This window comes from Nelusetta ayraudi, unplaced genomic scaffold, assembly GCF_046127955.1.
Source record: "Nelusetta ayraudi isolate G7.1 ecotype Tasmania unplaced genomic scaffold, CSIRO-AGI_Nayr_v1 ptg000007l, whole genome shotgun sequence".
NCBI lineage: Eukaryota > Metazoa > Chordata > Actinopteri > Tetraodontiformes > Monacanthidae > Nelusetta > Nelusetta ayraudi.
The window spans coordinates 215,229-235,101 of NW_027466057.1; the positions used below are offsets into that span (position 1 = coordinate 215,229).

Genomic DNA, 19,873 nt, shown 5'->3' on the forward strand with positions numbered 1-19,873 from the left:
GCACAAAGGGCAGCGAGATAACAGTATTGACAGAGGAAAATCACACTGGTGCAACACAGACGGCTTTTGCTGAACTCAGCAAGGAAGCAGGTAAAACAAGGGAATAAGCAGTCAATTGCAGTGAACAAGGAAATAGAATTGCAGGGAAGAATTGTCAGAATGGAGACTGTTAAAAACACATTGTTAGCCAAAGTGTGGCTCCACTTCATACAGGGTGAATACAGTGTGGAGAAGGGGGGAGGGGACTATTTTATACACCTGGGAATGATATTGAAATGAGTGTATAAGAATCAACTTCCTCTTTGCGGACTATATCAAGTCACTCGTTTTAATACTACTGCAGCTCGTGCGTATGGATCCAAACGAGGAGTAACGACTGGTGGGACAACAAAAATGATTGGTTTTCGCTTCTTGTTTGTAACTTTATAATGACGACGCCGGGAGGTGGGGCGCCGACCAAGTCCGTACACGGGAGAGGTGACTGGAGTAGGCGGTCGTTAATGTGGACTGCAATCGTGAGGAATGATATGCGAAGCATCGAAACCACCTCCCTGACGTGGTTTGAGTGATCGGATGACAATACGGATTTGGACTGTTTCCACTTGGTTACTTTGTGTGATTTTTGCCGATCGGAATACTAAAAACGCTTGAAATGACCAAGTGCGAACAGGGCCTAAATGTTGGGGTTAGCTTGTTTCCATGTGGGTTTTCCGTTCTGTTTCACCTTCATTTGTTTAAAATTTGCAGGAGCTTGCCCTGCTTCTTGTGACAAAGTTTGTAATATTTATGTATGTGAATCCGCCACCAACCGAGTCTTTTGCAATAATTACAACAACACAAAATATATGCAGAAAGAATAATTTCAAATTGATGTACTTTTTTGATGTCACAAAGGGCAACAACACCTTTCCCAGAGGTCGGTGACAACACCCTCGACATGTCAAAGGTCAAACCCCAAAGCCACTTCAGCAGGAAGTTCAGGGCTCTTAACCCTTTTTTTTTGCAGGTGGCTGCAAACAGGGGGCTAAGTGTGATGCGTTCTCAGTTAGGCTCTTGTGTACAATTAAGTGAGTGCGTGAGTCCGCAGTGAGGAAAAAATAAATACCTGATAGCAGTGCGTGTGTGTGTGTGTGTATGTGTGTGTGTGTGTGTGTGTGTGTGTGTGTGTGTGTGTGTGTGTGTGTGGGTGGGTGGGTGGGGTGGCTTGCGCCTGTAGGTGGCGCTGCAGGTCTGGTCTGAGTGCAGAGAATCACTCCCCTCAGGGTGATGAGCAGCATTACTTCACCTTGCCAGTGATGCTTTGGGCTTTTGGACTCACGATCGCCAGCACACGATCATAGGAACAGATTTGGATTTTGTTCGTTTGTTTGTTTGTTTTTTCAATCCATGATGGTATTTTTCTCTGTCACTCTCTTGAAAGAAAGTTCCACGATGTCTAAAATGCGTCGCCCTTTTCTGGTGCTTGTGACTTTGATCAAACTGCCTCCGTTCCGGCGCACAGTGTTGGTTTTCGTCGTGGTTGTTGTCTGCCCCTTCGTGTTTGGCTGAGTTTCACCTCGGTCACCGTCTCCCCTCTCCTGCTGCTGCTGCTGCAGAACTGCGACCCTTCCTTCCTCTCTCACCGCCTCACGGACGCTGCTTTTACTCCGGTCTGACGCTCAACACATTGTGGACGCGCCCACGAGGATGTTGATCCGTTTCAGACTCTGATGCGCATGAAATATTTTCGTGTTTTCTTTGATTTCTTAGTGTCTCTCAAACGCTCAAGCGGACAGAAACCCGCTTGTGATCGTTTAGACTTGATTAGTTTGTTCGAATCGTTAGTTGTTGTGTTGTAGTTTTTTTTTTTTTTTTTTTTTTAAACGTGTCTCCAACAACTCTTACTTTGGAGAGGATTTGGTTGGGCAGTTAACCATGACGCTCTGCAGCTGATTGCTCGGATGGACCAACAGCAGCTCGGTTAATTTGGCTCAACACTCGGGAGGAGCATCTGCTGTCTGGATGATCGGAGAAGCGGCTCGTTCCCGCCTCGGCGCCAAACAGGACAGAGTGCAAAGCGCGCAGGGAATCCTGTGTTTTTTTACGCACGACTTCTAGCTGCCGCCTCTCTGCTTCCCACCATGGGGTGGAAGGCGCAGCTCCAGCGGGCTTGCCAGGTCACCGAGGCGGCGTGGCCCCGTGAGTAACAAGCATGCCTACTCGGCCCAACCTGTCCGAGTGCTTCTCCCATAACTGCAGCTGGGACGGAACCGCCAACGACTCGAGCCTTGGTGAACATGGCCCCCCGCCTCTCAACTACTACTCCTCCATCCCCCTGCTCACCGTCATCACCACGGCCTGCACGCTGCTCTTCCTGGTCGGTGTGCTCGGCAACGTCATGACCATCCTGGTGGTCAGCAGGTACCGGGACATGCGCACCACCACCAACCTGTACCTGTGCAGCATGGCCGTGTCCGACCTGCTCATCTTCCTCTGCATGCCGCTGGACCTCTACCGGATGTGGCGCTACCGGCCGTGGCGACTCGGCAACCTGCTCTGCAAGCTCTTCCAGTTCGTGTCCGAGTCGTGCACCTATTCCACCATCCTGAGCATCACGGCGCTCTCGGTGGAGCGCTACCTGGCCGTGTGCTTCCCGCTGCGCGCCAAGCGGCTGGTGACCAAGCGGCGCGTGCGCGCCCTCATCCTGGCGCTCTGGACCGTGTCGCTGCTCAGCGCCGGGCCCGTGCTCGTCATTGTTGGAGTGGAGCGCATGGGGCCGGGCAACGCGTCCGCGGGTGAGGCGGACACGCGCGAGTGCACCATGACCCAGTACGCGGTGGAGTCCGGCCTGATGGGCGCCATGGTGTGGCTCAGCTCCGTCTACTTCTTCATGCCCGTCTTCTGCCTCACGGTGCTCTACAGCCTCATCGGCCGCCGCCTGTGGCAGAGGCACCGGGCGACGAGCATGAACTCCCGGGTGGCCTACCGGGACAAGAGCAACAGGCAAACCATCAAGATGCTCGGTAAGTTTTTGGATTAGATTATTTAATTTGATAAAGGCCCGGGCCTGGGGCCTTTCTGTGTGGAGTTTGCATGTTCTCCCTGTGTCTGCATGGGTTCTCTCCGGGTTCTCCGGCTTCCTCCCACAGTCCAAAAACATGCATGTGAGGTCAATTGAACACTCTAAATTGTCCGTAGGTGTGCATGTGAGTGTGAATGGTTGTTTGTTTCTATGTGGCCCTGCAATGAACTGGCGACTTGTCCAGCGTGTCCCCCTGCCTTCGCCCTAAGACAGCTGGGAGAGGCTCCAGCAGACCCCCATGACCCTGAATAGGAATAAGCGGGTATAGAAGATGAATGAATGAATGAATGAATTTGATAAAGAGGGACAACCAATATTGATGGACATTTTCACATGTGCCCAATTCTAGCGTAAAGCTAATTTGCATTGGTAGTCCCCCTGGGGATCAATAAAAAAAAATACACATTACATTGTATGACACAATATTCAACTATTCAATAGTCTAGGTAGCCTGAGCACCACCCTGAGCACCCCAATTCAACCAAAGGGACCAGATACTTAAGTGCAAGTGTAAAAGGGCTTTCGTGCTAAAGTGCATTCAGAAAAGATGTAAAGTACTGCTGTTACTGCACATTCCCAATTAGGTGTGTAATGAAATGCACACAATCCCTATTGCACATGTCGATAATACTGCACATTGCTCGATACAAGTAAAACACGGCTTTGCGAAGCTAAAATTCTTGGTCGATAAGATGTAAAATGCTGGTGCTTTTTGAAGTTTTGCTTCCCACTTAGAATTGCCCTAAAAGAAAAGATAAAGTATTTATTATTGTTATTTGTTATTATTGTTATTATAATAGTGCTTTAAAGTAATATTGTGTGGTCCGTCGTGCCTCACATTGCTGACCCCTCCCCCCTCCAGTGGTGGTGGTCTTCGCCTTCGTCCTCTGCTGGCTGCCCTTCCACGTGGGCCGCTACCTGCAGTTCCGCTCGCTGGGCGCGTCCTCCCCGCTGCTCTCGTCGCTCTCCGAGTACTGCAGCATGGTGTCGGTGGTCCTCTTCTACCTGAGCGCCGCCATCAACCCCATCCTCTACAACACCATGTCGTGGAAGTACCGCGGCGCCGTGGCCCGCCTCTTCGGCCAGGCCGACAACAGCCAGCCCCACCGCTGCCGCACGGCCAGCAGCACCGTGAAGGGGGACGGCTCGAGCGGCTGGACCGAGTCCACGGTCAGCTTCTGATGGACCAGAACTGCCGGCAAATCGATCACATCAATCATCGACCCCGACCCCCACCGTCCCCCTCAGCACCACCACCACCACCACCACCTGCCATCTCTACCCCTCTTCTTTAAAGGAACTGTGCATCAAATTCAACTGAATAGGGAAGGACTTCTGGAGCAGGGTGATAAAGAAACAAAAACTGCAGACTGCAGCCCCCGAGTGCTTATATTGATCCAAAGTGTGAACAGCAACATATATCAGGGGCGCGGTGGGTGCATCGTCAATACATCTCAGACATTTTCTGGAGGACGGAGGACACGCTGTGGACTAAACGGCTCCTCCCTGTGCCCTGTCACTGTGACTGAAACGCATTTGTGCCAGAGCCGTGAGTTTTATGTACAGACAGCGCATCGTTTGTTTTTCTCCATTTCTTAAAGAACAAAAACTAAAAAAAAAAAAAAAAAAAAAGGCAATCCGGGGCTATCGTTTCTTTCGAAGCGCCTGTAAGTGTTGATGTTGCGCTCGTTGTCGCTTCTAAATAGTTGCCGTGCGCTGCTTTTTCGCTGAGTGTTGCACGCCGAGACTGCAGACCACATTGCCCTCGGCAGCCTCGGACTGGGGTCCTCCACATCTGAAGAATGTATCTCTGACTTTCTGACCCGCTGTGTCCTGATCACAATGTTGTGGCCTATGTATCTAGAGCATGTCCGCTTGTTGAAGTGATTTTGTTTTTCAAAAATGCCTGCAAACACTTTCTGTCCCGTCTTGTATAAGTAAAATGAGGGAAAACCCGCCTCCTCTCTGCGTTTCTGTTGTGACAAACCGGCCGGCCAAAGCGCCTCGCGATTAGCATCTTATTGCTAATTGTGATGCTAATTGAGAGCCCTGGAGCCCTCCTCGTCGAGCATCGTTGAACTTATGCCCTTTCCGCTAACAAGGCTTGCGATCTCCTCTCTGCGCAACCTTAAACTCGGTTGCGTAACGGGTGCTTGCTCCGGGTGGAACACCAATCAGTCAATAACAATCTTCGCTGTCCGTTGTCTCGGCACTGCACGGGGCAAAGCGCCGCCGCAACCGACGGCTTCAAAGAGGATTCAAGGTTCAAAGCTGCCATCGGGGCACTCAGAGGTAACATGTGTTCCCCCTTGGAAAGACAGTTCCTTGTTGAAGAAAAGTAACAAACAAAAAAACATGGAGTGACAATATTGGTTATTACTGTACCTCCAATGACCAGGATGTGTATCCATGGCAATGAGAAGAAAATTGGAACAATTGAAAAAAAAAAAAAAAAAAAAAATTGGTTGAAAAATTAGTTGGATGAATCAATTTGTGCAAATAGTGGGCGTGCGGTGGAAACGAACAAGGGTCTGGCAAAACGGTGCTTGTTGATGAAATGGAAAAAATAAAAACAATCAAACAAACAGCAAACCTGTTAAGAAGAAAAAAAGAAAAAAAAGTGAGGCACTTTATGACAGCGCTGGCTGTTCAGAAAACAAATTACCGTCTGCCAATTGGAGGGAAGGAAGTTTGGGTTTCATTCAGTCTGACCTTTTGCTAAAGCCGTCTTCCCCTGGTTACTGTCGCTAGCGCCGTCATCCTTTGTCATCCCTCACGTCGAATGCGGAGTCTCGGCATGTCGTATTGCAAAAGAAATTAAATAAACATGACTGGAAAAACAATCAAAACAGAAAGATCTACTATGTGGGCCTGACAGTACCATTTACCAGCAGAGAAATGTCCATGAAAAGAACATTTTAAAGGGTAGAAAGCTCACAGGTCAATGACATCATTGATGCGGCGCTGGGATGGCTTCTTTTTTTTCCTCGTTAGACCGTCGCCTCAGCCGCACTCATAAAAAACGGATTTAAGCCCTTCATGAGAGTGGCGAACGGAAATGTTGTTTTCATCAGCGCAAAATCTTGAGCTCAGCTGGATGAGGTGTGAGGAGCTCAGAGGTTTCCAGACGGACTCAAGTTCATCCTGGAGCTCCTGAGGGCCACACAATGGATGTGGATGCTCCTTATTCATTTACTATCCACAAATATTGAATTGTTTTTGAGTGCATTGATGCAACCGTTTCATTCTCTCTACTTCTCCGTTAGTTGCTGTGATTTAAAAACACAAGTATTGAGCGCTTTCATTTCAGTTGAACTAACTCATGAGTTTGATCAAAGAGCAAGTTTTGAATTGGAGCGACGTGGTAGATCTTGCTCAGTATTTCACCAAGTTTACACAATGAGTGATTTTTAAATTAATTAAACTCCAAAGCTGAACTATTCAAGTCACCCTAAAGATGTTCAGTGATGATAAACTGATGCCTTGTCACCAAAGACGTTGAACCTACATGCACCAGAAAAATGCAGGAAATATTTTCTATTCTCTGTTGTCCTTGGGTCTTCACACACTGATGGTAAATTGAGCTTTCACAGCAGGGCTCTGTGATTGCCTTCACTGAGAGCTAAGAGGTAACAGACTCTCTGATGTATGCGCCACCTGCCGCTATGCTTCGCAGCGAGAAACCATGACACGGCACATCTAGAGAGCAAGAAATAAAAGGATGGAAGTTTGAAAGGAATTTTGCAAAATATAGAAATATTAAAGTTTCCCAACATCCGCTTATGTCTTATCTTGTGCAAATCCGTGGATGTTTACTCCTGGTAATGATGCCAATGAGCGATCACAAGTGTCTGTTTAGCTACACGTACCTCAAATCTAGAATTCTGAATGTGGTGTACGTGATTCCCACCACAAATGGCACACAAAAACAGGGCAAATCAAAGTCAGAAAAAAAATCAAAACATTTATTGGGCATAAATATATTATATATACGCTACCGATACAGTTACGTCTTACATACATAGGGTATTATTTGCAAAAATCTATACATTAAAATTGATATGGCAGTTTCTTTTATATAATGCATATGAAATTGTCTAACATTTACAATACAAGAAGAAATGAATGAATTTCTTTTCATTTTCTCAATTCGTAGACCATGACAACATTGGAATGTCTGCTTTTTTTAAATGGTGAGGTAAAAATACATTTCTTTGTGTGTGTGTGTGTGTGTGTGTGTGTGTGTGTGTGTGTGTGTGTTTCTGTGTTTCTGTCTGTCACTTAAAAAATAGTTAAATACCTGCGAGTTTGTTGAGTGAAATCGCCAAATCCTCAGTCAAAATCTCTACGGTAAAACGTACAAAAACAAAATAAAATGAAAAAAAAAAAATCTTAAGGAAACTGATCAGAAGGCACAGACGTGGGGTTTGCTGATCAAACAAATTGTCCTCTCGTTCTCGACGTTTACCCGCCAAATGTGCAGGACCTGCTGGGTGTGGTTGGCGTGCGGCCAACAGTAAACCCAGCATTTTTCACCGAAATTGAAAACAAGGTAAAAGAACACACATAGGGACGTACCCTGCCCGCGAAACACGCAGCCTTCCAGGTTGGACGAACCGACCTCAGACTTTGCAATGATAGCGCGACTAAACTGGCCAAATCTCTGCTCTCTCGCTGGGGATTTCAGACGAAAAAAAAAGAAAGAAAAAATTTTAACAAAATGAGAAAACAAATGAAAACGTCACAAAAAAAATAACATTGGCTGAGGTGGGGAAATACTAGCGAGAGGACACCTCACTTAAAAAACACCCGTCGGCGGTGGCGCGACAGGTTTTTAGGTAGGCACACCGCGAGCACGTCAGAGGAGAGGCGTCCGGCGATGCCGTTTGTCACAGTGTCGCCAACGACGGAATAATGCCAATGAGTGTAACAGACGACGTTGGCAGTAGTGTTCGGGACCTCGTCAAGACTAACGCTCGGCTTGGAAATTGTCGTTTGTTGGTTTGCTTTAAAGAAAAAGGGAAATAAAAAGTGCTTCAACTCTTGTTAGTCATATTACCATCTCATCTTATAGCTCTATAGATATCTCTGAATAGCATCTCTTAGCAAAATACTGGATACAAAATATTCACTACTGCAATACCAGCACTAACTCGAACAAGGAATTGTCAATATTATTATTGTCATCATCCGCCTGAAATCATTTTCGTGATTGTTTTTCGTTTGTGTTTTTTCTCTCCCTCTTCGATTTTGCGCTTGTGTGACTCGCAAACGGGCGACACAATTCGTAATGGCACATGTTTGTGTTTTTCGCTTTACAAAATACAAGATATTATGAAAAAGAAGCATAAATCACAGATCAAGTTACTGTTTTTTTCCTCATCGTTTTCAGATAATAACAACAACAATAATAATAATAGTCGTAATGCTGTGTCGTTACAAAAGAACATCACAGAAAACCCTTTAGATGCTGTGTTCGACATCTAGTGGACAACAACAAGCCTGCACTTTGGCAATAAAACAGTTTTTAGGAAAAAAAAAAAAAAAAAAAAAAAGATATCAGAAGCTTCATTATAACACTAATAATAAAAAAGCCAAAGGCAGCAATGTTTAATCGTGATCTGGATGATTTGACCCTATGAGGCCTGGCTTTGCTACATGTCTCTCTAAGCGTTACAAGAACTGCTCGGCTGTGCACGGCCGAGACAGGAGATGAAGATGAAGAAGATGGAGGAAAAAGAACAAAAGAACATTAAAAAAAACAACAACACAAATGCATTTGGTTACATGTTTGAAACGGCAATGATAACTACAATGCAAGGGACTGATGAGCTACGGCTGTAAGAGAAATACTTAAAGGGTTACTGAGATAAAAAGGAATGCTGGCCTTAATCATACAATCTAACATACATCCATTAAAAAAAAATTAAAAAAGGAAAAAAAATAAAACATGCTACGAGGAAAAAAAATTAGTATATAACTACACTTGTCTCTTAATCTTTAAACAATAAATAAATGAAGATTGCACTGTAATTGGCATGTAAAGTACTGTATGCAAATATATAGTATAAATAAAAATCCTAGAAAAGAACTCTAACTTGACTTTCCCATCGACTTTGGCAAAGGTATTCTTTTTTTTTCTTTTCTTTTAAATGTGAGCTAGTAAACCACTTTGCTTACTTGACGTACAGGAGCAAGGCACAGCATAGACGAGAGGATGAGATACAGCATCACGGAATCATGGAAAAAAACGACGACGAAAAGAACGACAAAGGCGACAGGAAGTGGAGGGTTCGGGGGAGGGCAGAGAGTGGAGCGGAGACTAAGGTGATGGTGACGATGAAGATGGTGCGGTGATGATGACAGCGGTGGGGAGGAACAGGGTTCGATCTCCCCTTCTGTAAGGCCTTATCCCTGAGGTGCGTTACAGGCTGCCAATCGGAGCTGAGCTTAGGTGTTAGCTTCGACGACGCCCCACCTACGAACCCCGGACCCTCCCTCTCCCTCCCTCCCTCCGCTCCACCACCCCCGCCCCCGACCAGGCGGCCGGTGGTCAGGGTGACTTCTTTGGATGGTCAGGGTGTGAGATGGGCGGTACCTTGGCTTTGTTTTTTCGAGGTGGGATGATGAAGGGGAGGGGGGGGGGGGGGGGGTGAGGAGGGGGTGTTAGATTTGTCAGAATGCCCTGTTCTGTCCGAGCTGTGTTCCGTCGGAGGCTCGTCTGGTTAGTGATCATTTGCCGGAGACGCCTCGGCGAACGTGTCCCTGCGAGGGGGAGACCACAGGCCTGCTCCTGCTCTGATTACATGTCAATAAAGCACCTTTTGAAGAGAGGGGCGGCGGCGGGGAGGGGACGGGGACTGGTCGAAAGCGCGGCGGCAGCAGCATCCGGAGAGGAGAAGGATGAGGAAGGGGGGGGGTTATTAAAGGGTAATTACGGACAACTAGCACGACTGGAGGAGGGCAGGTGCGTCAGCGGGCAGCTGGCTCAATGTCAGGTGAGCTAAAGCTCAAGCTAACGGCTAATGGCTTTCCTGGTTGTGACAAGTACGCGCGCACAGCTCGGAGTAAGAAACCGACAGCACCTCCAGGTCGGGCGACCCGGCAGACGTAGAGACACCGTGCGACAGGTGCAGACAAACAGGCTGTGGCTAAAAATAATAATAATAATAATAATAATAATAATAATAATAATAATAATAATAATAATGATAAAAAATAATAAAGAAAAAATAAAAAGGAGGACGAGGTCACGGCCCAATCCCAGCCTGGCTACCGTTCCCAGTGCCGGAACATTCCCAACTCCTACCAACAAGGTTGGTCTGATCCAGGACCAGCGTTTCAAGGGGAAACTTCAAACTGCTGCTGCCCGAGTGACACCGTACGTTTGAGAGCACCTGGGTTCGACTCCTCCCCCTGCCCCTCCCCCACCCGTTTCCTGCCATCGCTCAGACCTCTCATGACCATCACTTATATTACATCACTTCTGTAGCATCATATATATTTGTTAAAATATATATATTTCTATATATATATATATATCGTGCGTATATATATTAGACTACTGGTTTTCCATTCTTTTCTCAGATATAATTATTTAAAAAAAATCACAGGATAGCAGCATCTTACACCACACATGAATTGCATCACTTTGGTAGCTGAATGAGAGAAAAAGTGATTGGAGGTTAAAAACACAAAGGAGAAAAAAAGCTAAGCAGACCTGGAAATGTGTGTTCTCTCACTGCCGTCTGTAAGTGTGTGGTATAGTATGTGTGTGTGTGTCTGTGTGTGTGTGTGCGCGAGCGAGCGAGTGAGCGAGCGCACGGCCTCTCTCTCTGCGTCCGTCGAGCCGACCGACAGCCTGCGAGGAAACTGGACGACGGCGAGACGTCGCCCGCTAAAGCTCTGGTAAAAGAAGCTGAGATTGGAATATGGCTGTAAAACTATAAAGATTCCAGCAAAAAAAAATTAATTGAACAAAATTATAAAAAAAAAAGACGGTAAGGCAACGACTGTCACGAAAAATACATGTTCTCCAATTTTTTTTTTTTTTTTTAAAGATATGTGTTTCTTTAAAAAAAACAAAAAAACTATCAAAAACAAAACAAAAACATGCAAGTCAGTCTGAGGAGCAACTGCTCTGCTCACAGCTTTTTTTTTTTAAGGCTTGATTATCAGTTTGTTTTTTCCCAAACAAGGTACAGCTCAGACGCAGCGTCCCTCGACAGAAATTCCTTTGAAAAAAAAAAAGAGAGACAGACAAGACGACGACGACAGAGAGAAAACCGGGACCGAACTGACGGAGGCAGGAGAAGACGGAACAGAAACACGGTGAGGAAAGTCTGAATCGGTATTTTGACTAAAAACAAAAAACAAACAAACAAAAATTAAAGAAAAAAAAAAAAAAAAGCATACATAGCCTCAGAAGCACATCTCAAGTGTTTGTTTTTGATTTCATTCGGTTCTTTCATAGACATCTGCGATTTTTCTCTTTCTATCCTATAGTTAAAAATTCCCTCACTTCATGAAGAAGTACTGCAGCAAGCAGGCGATCAGGATGGAGAAGCCCGCGAACACGCACACGATGAGCGCGGCGAAGCGCTCGTCGCTCGAGATCAGGCCGGCGCCTTTGCCCGTCTCCATGGCGCACAGGTCCCCCGACGACGCCGCCTCCTGGCGCCGCAGCGTGAACAAGGACGAGGGGCTGAGCGGCCCGCACAGTTCCTGACACGTGTCCTGGCAGCGCCGGCACGCGCCAACGCGGAAGCGATAGTCCGTGTTGCCCTGCAGACTGGAGATTTGGTAGGCACCCTCCTCTCCCTTAAAAACCTGAGGGATAAGAAAAAAGAAAAAAAGAAAAGAAAAGACGAGAGGTGGGAGTTCAGTCACCGGGTTGGTGTCAGTTCCAGCCGGCGGTGTCGCAGGTCGACGCTAATCCGCTTCGAAATCTTGTGCCTTTTTTGTGAAATTTTGTTTTCTTCAGCAAAAGCAGAATTTATTTTATTCCTGTCATTTCTTGAAAGCTGCTCGGAAATTCAGCAAAACCGAGAATAATTGCAACTTCATGTTTTGTGTGGTAACGAGAGAGAGAGAAAGCAGGTGTTGAAACTGATAATCAGGCTTTTTTTTTTTAATGAGGAAAACCTTAAAACGAGTGTTTGCAAAAGAAGGCGGCTGGTTTGGAAGCTTCAACTCCTCGGGATCATGCACACTACAGTGTTGCTTCAGGGCCACGGATGTATATTATAAGAACTGGATACCGCACTGGCAATATGGCGGCGAGACGATTTTTTTTTTACCCAGTGGCCACTCGAGGTACTGCAGCAAAAAAATCCCATGGGCCCAAAAAGTATTTTTCCCATAGACCGCAATACAAGAATAAACACCTTTAAAACGGCTGACAGGACAAAAAAAATGATAAAGGCCAGAAAATCACCAGAAAAGAAGACCCACCTGTTTGTATTCCGACTCACGTCCCACCAGCACATGAAGTACGTAGCTCACAGGGTCTCCTCTCATTGGTGGGATGGTCTCCCATGTGATCTCGCACGTGTTCCCCTCCAGCTGCTGAACTCTGGGAGCTGTCGGGTTAATTAAAAAAAAAAAAAAAAAAAAAAAGGCAGGGAAAAGGCAGAATTAATTCATTTTCGGGAACCTGTTGAAACACCCACAAGCTCTTTTGTTAATGTGATGTCACCTCCACTCCCTTTAAAGCAATTACCCTCCACCACAGCGAACATCAAAACAGGAAAACAAACATATGTATATCAGGGTTAGGGTTTCGGGGTTCCTCAAGTACTAGAAGTCCCAAAATTGGTGTGGGCGCTTCTTGGGGGCTCCTGATGAAAAAGCAAGTGGCCCCATGTCTCTAGGACAAAGTTGAAATTTCACCCCATAGATTTGCATTGAATTAGGGTTTGGATAAGGCTGAAGCTAGGGTTAGGGTTAGGGTTAGGGTTTCGGGGTTCCTCATGGGCTAGAAGCCCCAGATTTGGTGTGGGCGCTTCTTGGGGGCTCCTGATGAAAAAGCAAGTGGCCCCATGTCTCTAGGACAAAGTTGAAATTTCACCCCATAGACTTGCATTGAATTAGGGTTTGGATAAGGCTGAAGCTAGGGTTAGGGTTAGGGTTAGGGTTTCGGGGTTCCTCATGGGCTAGAAGCCCCAGATTTGGTGTGGGCGCTTCTTGGGGGCTCCTGATGAAAAAGCAAGTGGCCCCATGTCTCTAGGACAAAGTTGAAATTTCACCCCATAGACTTGCATTGAATTAGGGTTTGGATAAGGCTGAAGCTAGGGTTAGGGTTAGGGTTAGGGTTTCGGGGTTCCTCATGGGCTAGAAGCCCCAGATTTGGTGTGGGCGCTTCTTGGGGGCTCCTGATGAAAAAGCAAGTGGCCCCATGTCTCTAGGACAAAGTTGAAATTTCACCCCATAGACTTGCATTGAATTAGGGTTTGGATAAGGCTGAAGCTAGGGTTAGGGTTAGGGTTAGGGTTTCGGGGTTCCTCATGGGCTAGAAGCCCCAGATTTGGTGTGGGCGCTTCTTGGGGGCTCCTGATGAAAAAGCAAGTGGCCCCATGTCTCTAGGACAAAGTTGAAATTTCACCCCATAGACTTGCATTGAATTAGGGTTTGGATAAGGCTGAAGCTAGGGTTAGGGTTTCGGGGTTCCTCAAGTACTAGAAGTCCCAAAATTGGCGTGGGCGCTTCTTGGGGGCTCCTGATGAAAAAGCAAGTGGCCCCATGTCTCTAGGACAAAGTTGAAATTTCACCCTATTCATATATATATATATATATATATATATATATATATATATATGTATATATATATATATATATGTATATATATATATATATATATATATATATATATATATATATATATATATATATATATACACACACACATATATATATATATATATATACACACATATATATATATATATACACATCTATAATATTCTCCACTACACTGAATTAAGCATTACATTTTAAACAGCATTGGGGCAGAATTCAAATTATAATCCACAAAAGTCAGAGCAGCATATTTTGGATAACGAAGAAAATTAGTTTTTTTTTATATTATAGTAAAAAGTGATAATTGCACGGCGCTCGTTGTGTGATTGTGACTTTCTGGTCACTTAAAAGACCCAGTGTGTAGGATTTAATACCACCTATTGGCAAGAAATGGTACAGCAGGCAATGTTAAGCCCTGTTCCTCTCCCTCGCCGTAAAAATGCCAAGAATCAAAGTGGACTGAAGTTCTACGCTTTCGTAATTTGAGCCTTTTGGTGAGGTGGGAGGTGGAAAACCGCTCTGCTTACCTTTGAGGGTGGGGGGGACAGACTTGGTGGTGCAGAAGGTGTGCGTGTCCGAAAAGGGACCCTCCCCGGCGTCACTGATGGCCTGTATTCTGAAGTTGTAACTGCTGGACTCGGTCAACCGCTGGACCTTGTAGGTGTGGCTGGGGCCGCGGTAGATTGTCACAAACCTGGACAAAAGGCAGCGAGGAGGCGTTGAAGGTGAGATAAATTGGGGGAATGTGAGAATACGGCTGTAAAATATAAATATGACAGAGTCTGGCTGATAAAAAGGCGGCAACAGCAGTGAGATGTGGAGGCGCAGACGCTTGTGGAAGTGGAAAACAACTTGGCAAAGTCAGATTACGTTGATAGGAAAGGTGGTCTGGGGGATTTAAAAAGTTGTTCGGTCATAAATCACAAGCTGGCAGAACGACACTGATGAACCGGCGTCGTAAAAATGATGAAACGCATCAAATGGGCTGTGGCAGGGATGAGATGGATGACTTGAAAGGCCTTAAGAAGCCCCGAGTAAAGGAAGTGAAGGGGGTGAAAGGAGGAGTCTGGAAGGAGTCCGGGGTCCCTGCAGCTTCTTCTTATATTAACGCGGACCAGATGGAGCAGAAGTAGAAGCTCCGGTGAGGAGCAGAGACGGTGACGGAGGGTCGCTGCACGCGCAGGGGAGAAGAAGACGGCAGAGGTCACGGTGCGCCGGAGGGCCATAACTCCTCCGGAGCGCTTCGTGCCGCCGCGCCGCGGAGAAGTGATGTGTTTTCCCAGCCTGATCTATGACGCTAATCCCTCGCCTCGCCGCCCGGACCTTCGCTCCGACGGGAGAGTTCGGCTGCGACGGCGCGAAAGACTTGGGCTTTGCCTGCCCTCTGCTGATTTGCAACAGCTCCAGGAATCCAGGGGTGATAAATAAAGGAAAAGGTCCCGAGTGGTGCTTCTGAGTACTCAGAGGTTTGGCTTTCATTCCTGGAATCCAGTGAAGCAGCGTCAAGGAATTAAATACCGAAAAAAAACCAACCAACAACTTAGCCCTCTGTTTTCAGCCTCCGGCTAAAATTGTCTGTAGGTGTGGTCACCGGCCTGGGAACAATGTCCGTGCCCTTTGTGGCATCACAGAGTACGGGTTTTCCAGGACCACTTTATCAAATAGAAGGCCGTACTCAACGTCTCTTTCGTTTTTTCTTGCATTTCTCATTTCGGCTGCCCCAACTGCACGAGGAGCAGGTGCTCGCCAGCTCTCTCCCGTCGCTCGGCGTTCACATTTAGCGGAGCTGCAACCAAAGCACTGAAATTAGGATGCACGCAGGGTGTTTGGGGACGAGCGGGACGGATCGGGTCACCAACGCGTTTCGCCTCGTAAACAAACGTATGAAAAACAAACCGAAATGCCGGCCGCGCGTTATTGCAAATGTGATCTCGGGTTTGGTCTATGAAACTCCATCAGTGGCCACGTGCCACCCCCCCCGCCGTTGTCCGCGCCTTCCCTTTGTTTTGAAAGATTGGATTCATCTCGTCTTTCTGCTGGAGGTGACTTTACGTCTGGAGGGCCTCCAGAGGGGCGGCGACAAAAGGAAGACGTCTCTCTTTTGTTTGCCCCCTTTGTTTCCTGCACATATGATGATTAAAAAAAACAAAAACAAAAAAAAAACCCACATAATTTCCCATCTTCCGTCTCTCCTCTCTTCCCTTCTTATCTCCACGTGTCCAGCCTTGTTGCTCTTCCTGTGATCCCTCGCTGGTGGCATTTGGAGAAGACTTGTGCAATTACGTTGCTCGATATTGTTTCCTCCCCTCGCGCCAATTCTTCTGCGGTTATCTCAAGAATATCTCGGTGCCCGTTTATTGAAATGATTGAAATTTGGCAGCGGGATTCTCCGGGGAGGAAAAAGGGGGAAATAAAGCAGTTAGACGGGAACAACCTCGGCTTTGAGCAGCGAAGCAGCGACTGCAAATGCGAGCGAGTGCAGCACGTCCGCACCGTTAGCGAACCGGTCGTTGGCTTTTCATTCGTTTCCACAGGGGACAATGTTGGCCGATAAAAACATAAAGAAAACAAAAATTGCTTGCAGTTTGTGTTGCTGGTTGAAACAAACAGCAGCAGATGCTCAGACAGACTTTCATCCTCAACCTTGTGCCAAATGTCGGGGTAATAAAACGGAAGCTGCTTTAATTTTAATTTTCACCATGCGTGTCGGACTGAATAACCGATGGCCAAGCGGCTGACAGGCCTCCATCTGCTGCCTGCCTGTCGCACTCTGACACAATCCAGGGGCATTAGGATGAGGGGGTCGGCCAGCCGGAGCCCCCAGAAGTAGGAAGAGCATCACTGTTACGATGCTCCTTTTTGTGCTCTTTTTCCCCTCCAAGCGCGTCTTTGGCTTCCTGTCTGGTTCCCCCCTTCCCCTCCCCCTCTTTCACCGACTAATTTCCCCCTTCTCTTTATCAACCCCACCTAAGCGGCGGGCTAAATGGGCTAAATGGACTGTTGACTGTCCCGGCCTGCTCCTGGTGCCCTCTGCGTGACGACTTACCGGTACATCTGGTTACCACAAGAAGAGGAGAAGGGAGGGGCGGATAAAAAAGAAATAAATAAAGGGCCAGTGAGTGGATTTCAGCCGTGTTCAGACCGCCAGCCAAAATCCGATTTTTTTTTTTGTTTTTAGCCCATCCAGATTGAAACCGGATGGCTCTTTCCTACTCTGAACAGTCACAAATCACATCAAATCCGATTTCTGCAAAATGAATTGAAACCACCTTCAGGAGGCGCGTTTGGACAGATGCGTCTCAGTGTGAACAGCTGCACACACACACCGATGGGTCAATAATGTGGCCCAGTCTGAACAGAGCCAGATCCCATTTGGACACTTGCTAAAAACAGTGTGCGGATTTGAGAAGGAATCTGATTTGAATCAGATTCGCCTGCAGTGTGAACGCAGCCACAGATATAGAGCTAACTGCAGTTTCACTTTGGCCCCAGTCACGTCGGGCCTCTGGACCTTCGGCAACAACAACAAAAAAAAAATAGCAGTTCCAGCATATGCATTTTTTTTTTTGCATCTCACGCGCCGTTTCTGTGCAGCGAGGCCCTGGGAGGAACGTACACGAGGCCGCTTGTTTAATGCGTTCGTCATGTGACATAATGCACATTCTGTCAGAGCTGCAGCTGCCTGACTGACACGCTGATGTGTGTCAGGTGACGCAAAAAGAGCGTCAACAAACCTCGCCGCCGCCGCCGTGTTATTAAATGTGTCAGTGTGTCTGATGTGTGAGCACCAGTCGGACCACAGGCCACTGGAACAGCCATGATGTAAGAGTGTGTGTGTGTGTGTGTGTGTGTGTTTCCTGTCCACCTGTGGTTCTTGTCCTCCATCTGGAGCGTGTAGACCATCTCGTCCACCAGCAGGGCACGCGTGTGCACGCTGCCGGCGTTCTCGCCCCACTTCAGCTTCAGGCTCTGGGGGCCGGCCGCCGAGCACTCCAGAGGGGGCGGAGCCGGCGGGAGGCGGCGCGTCCTGGCCAGCATGGGGGCGCTCAAGGGGCTGGAGCCGATGGCGTTGACCGCCTGAATCTGTACGCTGTGAGAGGCAAAGAAAAAACAGAGATGATGTATGTGTGTGTGTGTGTGTGTGTGTGTGTGTGTGTGTGTGATGTGTTCTCTGGTGTATTTGTGGAACAATTTGTCAAACAGAGGAGTAATTTTCAGCCAGGAGGCCGACCTGGGGTGTTAGCCGCTACCGTTGAACCTGCTTGACCCCCGAAATCCATTATCTTCCCCCATCACGCGCTCACACTCTAATGCACCAGACCCTTTTATTTTCCCCCCCGCCTGCATGATGGCAGCTAACCATGGACGGCATCCACCGATATATAAAACCTCATAACAAGGCCTTGGTTTACTAACCAGATATTACATTTTTTCCTGATTCTCTTCTAGGAATCCCCTCGCCTGCTCCTCTCCACAACCTTTTCACCCGACCAGGTCTGACTGGCCGACTTATATCTGAGAGCAACAAGCGTCTGACATTTAATTACAGATCCTCTGCGAGTGCAACCTTTCATCTGCACCCTTGCATCCAGGAGAAAAGGGGAAGACGAAAGGCCAAAGGCAACGCCGGGCGGCCAAGATTCTAATGATGAGGCCAAACTTTTAGCACTTATAAAATGCAGCTTGGGGGTAATAGCAAAAAATGAATGACATATTTTTTCTAATCCTCCAACAAATAGACCCATCCATTAAGGATTTTTTTTTTTTAAAGTTCAAGGAAAAACAAAATAATACACTGACACACTTTCAGATTTTTTTGTCGAGCAGCAGGTTCAGCCTTTTAGCGTGGTGCAGTGAATCGCTCCATTGAAAGTGTGGAATAACTTTTTTTTTTTTTGTCTGGCAGATGGATTGTAATAGCGTTCAGTTGGTCAATGCAATGTCTTTGGAATAAAAGCTGCCAAGACATTTTTATTTTTTTTAACCATTCAGAGGTTATTATTAAAACATCTAAAAAAAAAGAAGAAAAAAAGACCTGAACAAAAAAACAACACAAGTTTCAACACAAGTTGAGATGACTGCGTAGGTGGTGAGAGAAGGTCAGAAGTCACACACACACACACACACACACACACACACACACACACACCATGCATCCATCCACAAAATTAATAACGCAACACAATGATGTGAAGGTCCTTGCTGCTGTAAATAAAACAACAGAATTAGCGTCAACACCCACAGGTGCACTTACAGGTCACACATACACACACGCGGCTGTTATGCAAGAGTGCAGAGTGACATCTGGACAAAAACAAGCTCCGAATGAAAACAACGGCGTGTGTGTGACCGTTCGGTCGGCCCCTTCACACTTCCCGTCGCTCCTCCCCTCCCTCCCTCCTTCCCCTTGACCCCCCCACCCCTCCCCGCTTTATTATCCTGCCTTGATTCAGGGAACTCACTACACACACACACACACAGACACACACACACACTCGGAACAGGATGAGGGAGTAGCTGGTGATTCACATTACTGGGTAGTTGTTTACTGCTAGAAAAGCAGGAGCGGCTCCTATAAACAAGCCGTGCAGGACCCCACATATATGACACGCAATATAATACCACTGTCATTAAGGACCAGATGCAAAACACTCATACACAAACAGAAATTAATTTTTTTTCCCACTTTCGTAAGCCCGTCACAATGGGCCGCGTGATATCTAAATATGAGTCACCTTGCCATCTCAACCTTTTTTCCACACGTTTGGGTTGTTTGTTAATTAAGCTTTGCTAGTGCACCAGAATAAGAGGAGGAGGGGGAGGAGGAGGAGGAGGAGGGGGAGCCTGACAGCTAATACAGGGATTGTTGTTCTGGGGGGGCTGTGTTTTTGCTGCTGCTGTTATTATTATTATTATTATTTTCTGGCTCTGTGACACTTTGTCCGGAACAACAGGCTGATTTATGCAAGATACGGCGGGTCTGCTATCTGTGCAGCAGGATGCAGCGGAGATGCT

The 19,873-nt window shown here is 46.9% G+C and overlaps 2 protein-coding genes across 2 annotated transcripts in view; one reads left to right on the forward strand and one right to left on the reverse strand.

Annotated features, from left to right (window-relative positions):
• The first annotated feature begins 2,094 nt into the window (after positions 1–2,094).
• ghsra (growth hormone secretagogue receptor a) lies at positions 2,095–4,982 on the forward strand. The gene is made up of 2 exons (XM_076017645.1): positions 2,095–3,002; positions 3,924–4,982. Exons 1-2 carry the CDS (start codon positions 2,192–2,194, stop codon positions 4,241–4,243), a joined length of 1,131 nt encoding a protein of 376 aa, XP_075873760.1. The 5' UTR covers positions 2,095–2,191; the 3' UTR covers positions 4,244–4,982.
• A 2,022-nt stretch (positions 4,983–7,004) lies between these two features.
• Positions 7,005–19,873, reverse strand: part of fndc3ba (fibronectin type III domain containing 3Ba) — a 77,602-nt gene continuing 64,733 nt past the window's right edge. Inside the window, exons 24-27 of the mRNA XM_076017639.1 lie at positions 17,724–17,948; positions 14,386–14,552; positions 12,515–12,642; positions 7,005–11,890 (exon numbers count right to left, since the gene is read on the reverse strand). Of these exons, the coding sequence (XP_075873754.1) occupies positions 11,579–11,890; positions 12,515–12,642; positions 14,386–14,552; positions 17,724–17,948 (832 nt within the window). The 3' untranslated portion in view covers positions 7,005–11,578. The remainder of the gene's footprint in view (positions 11,891–12,514; positions 12,643–14,385; positions 14,553–17,723; positions 17,949–19,873) is intronic.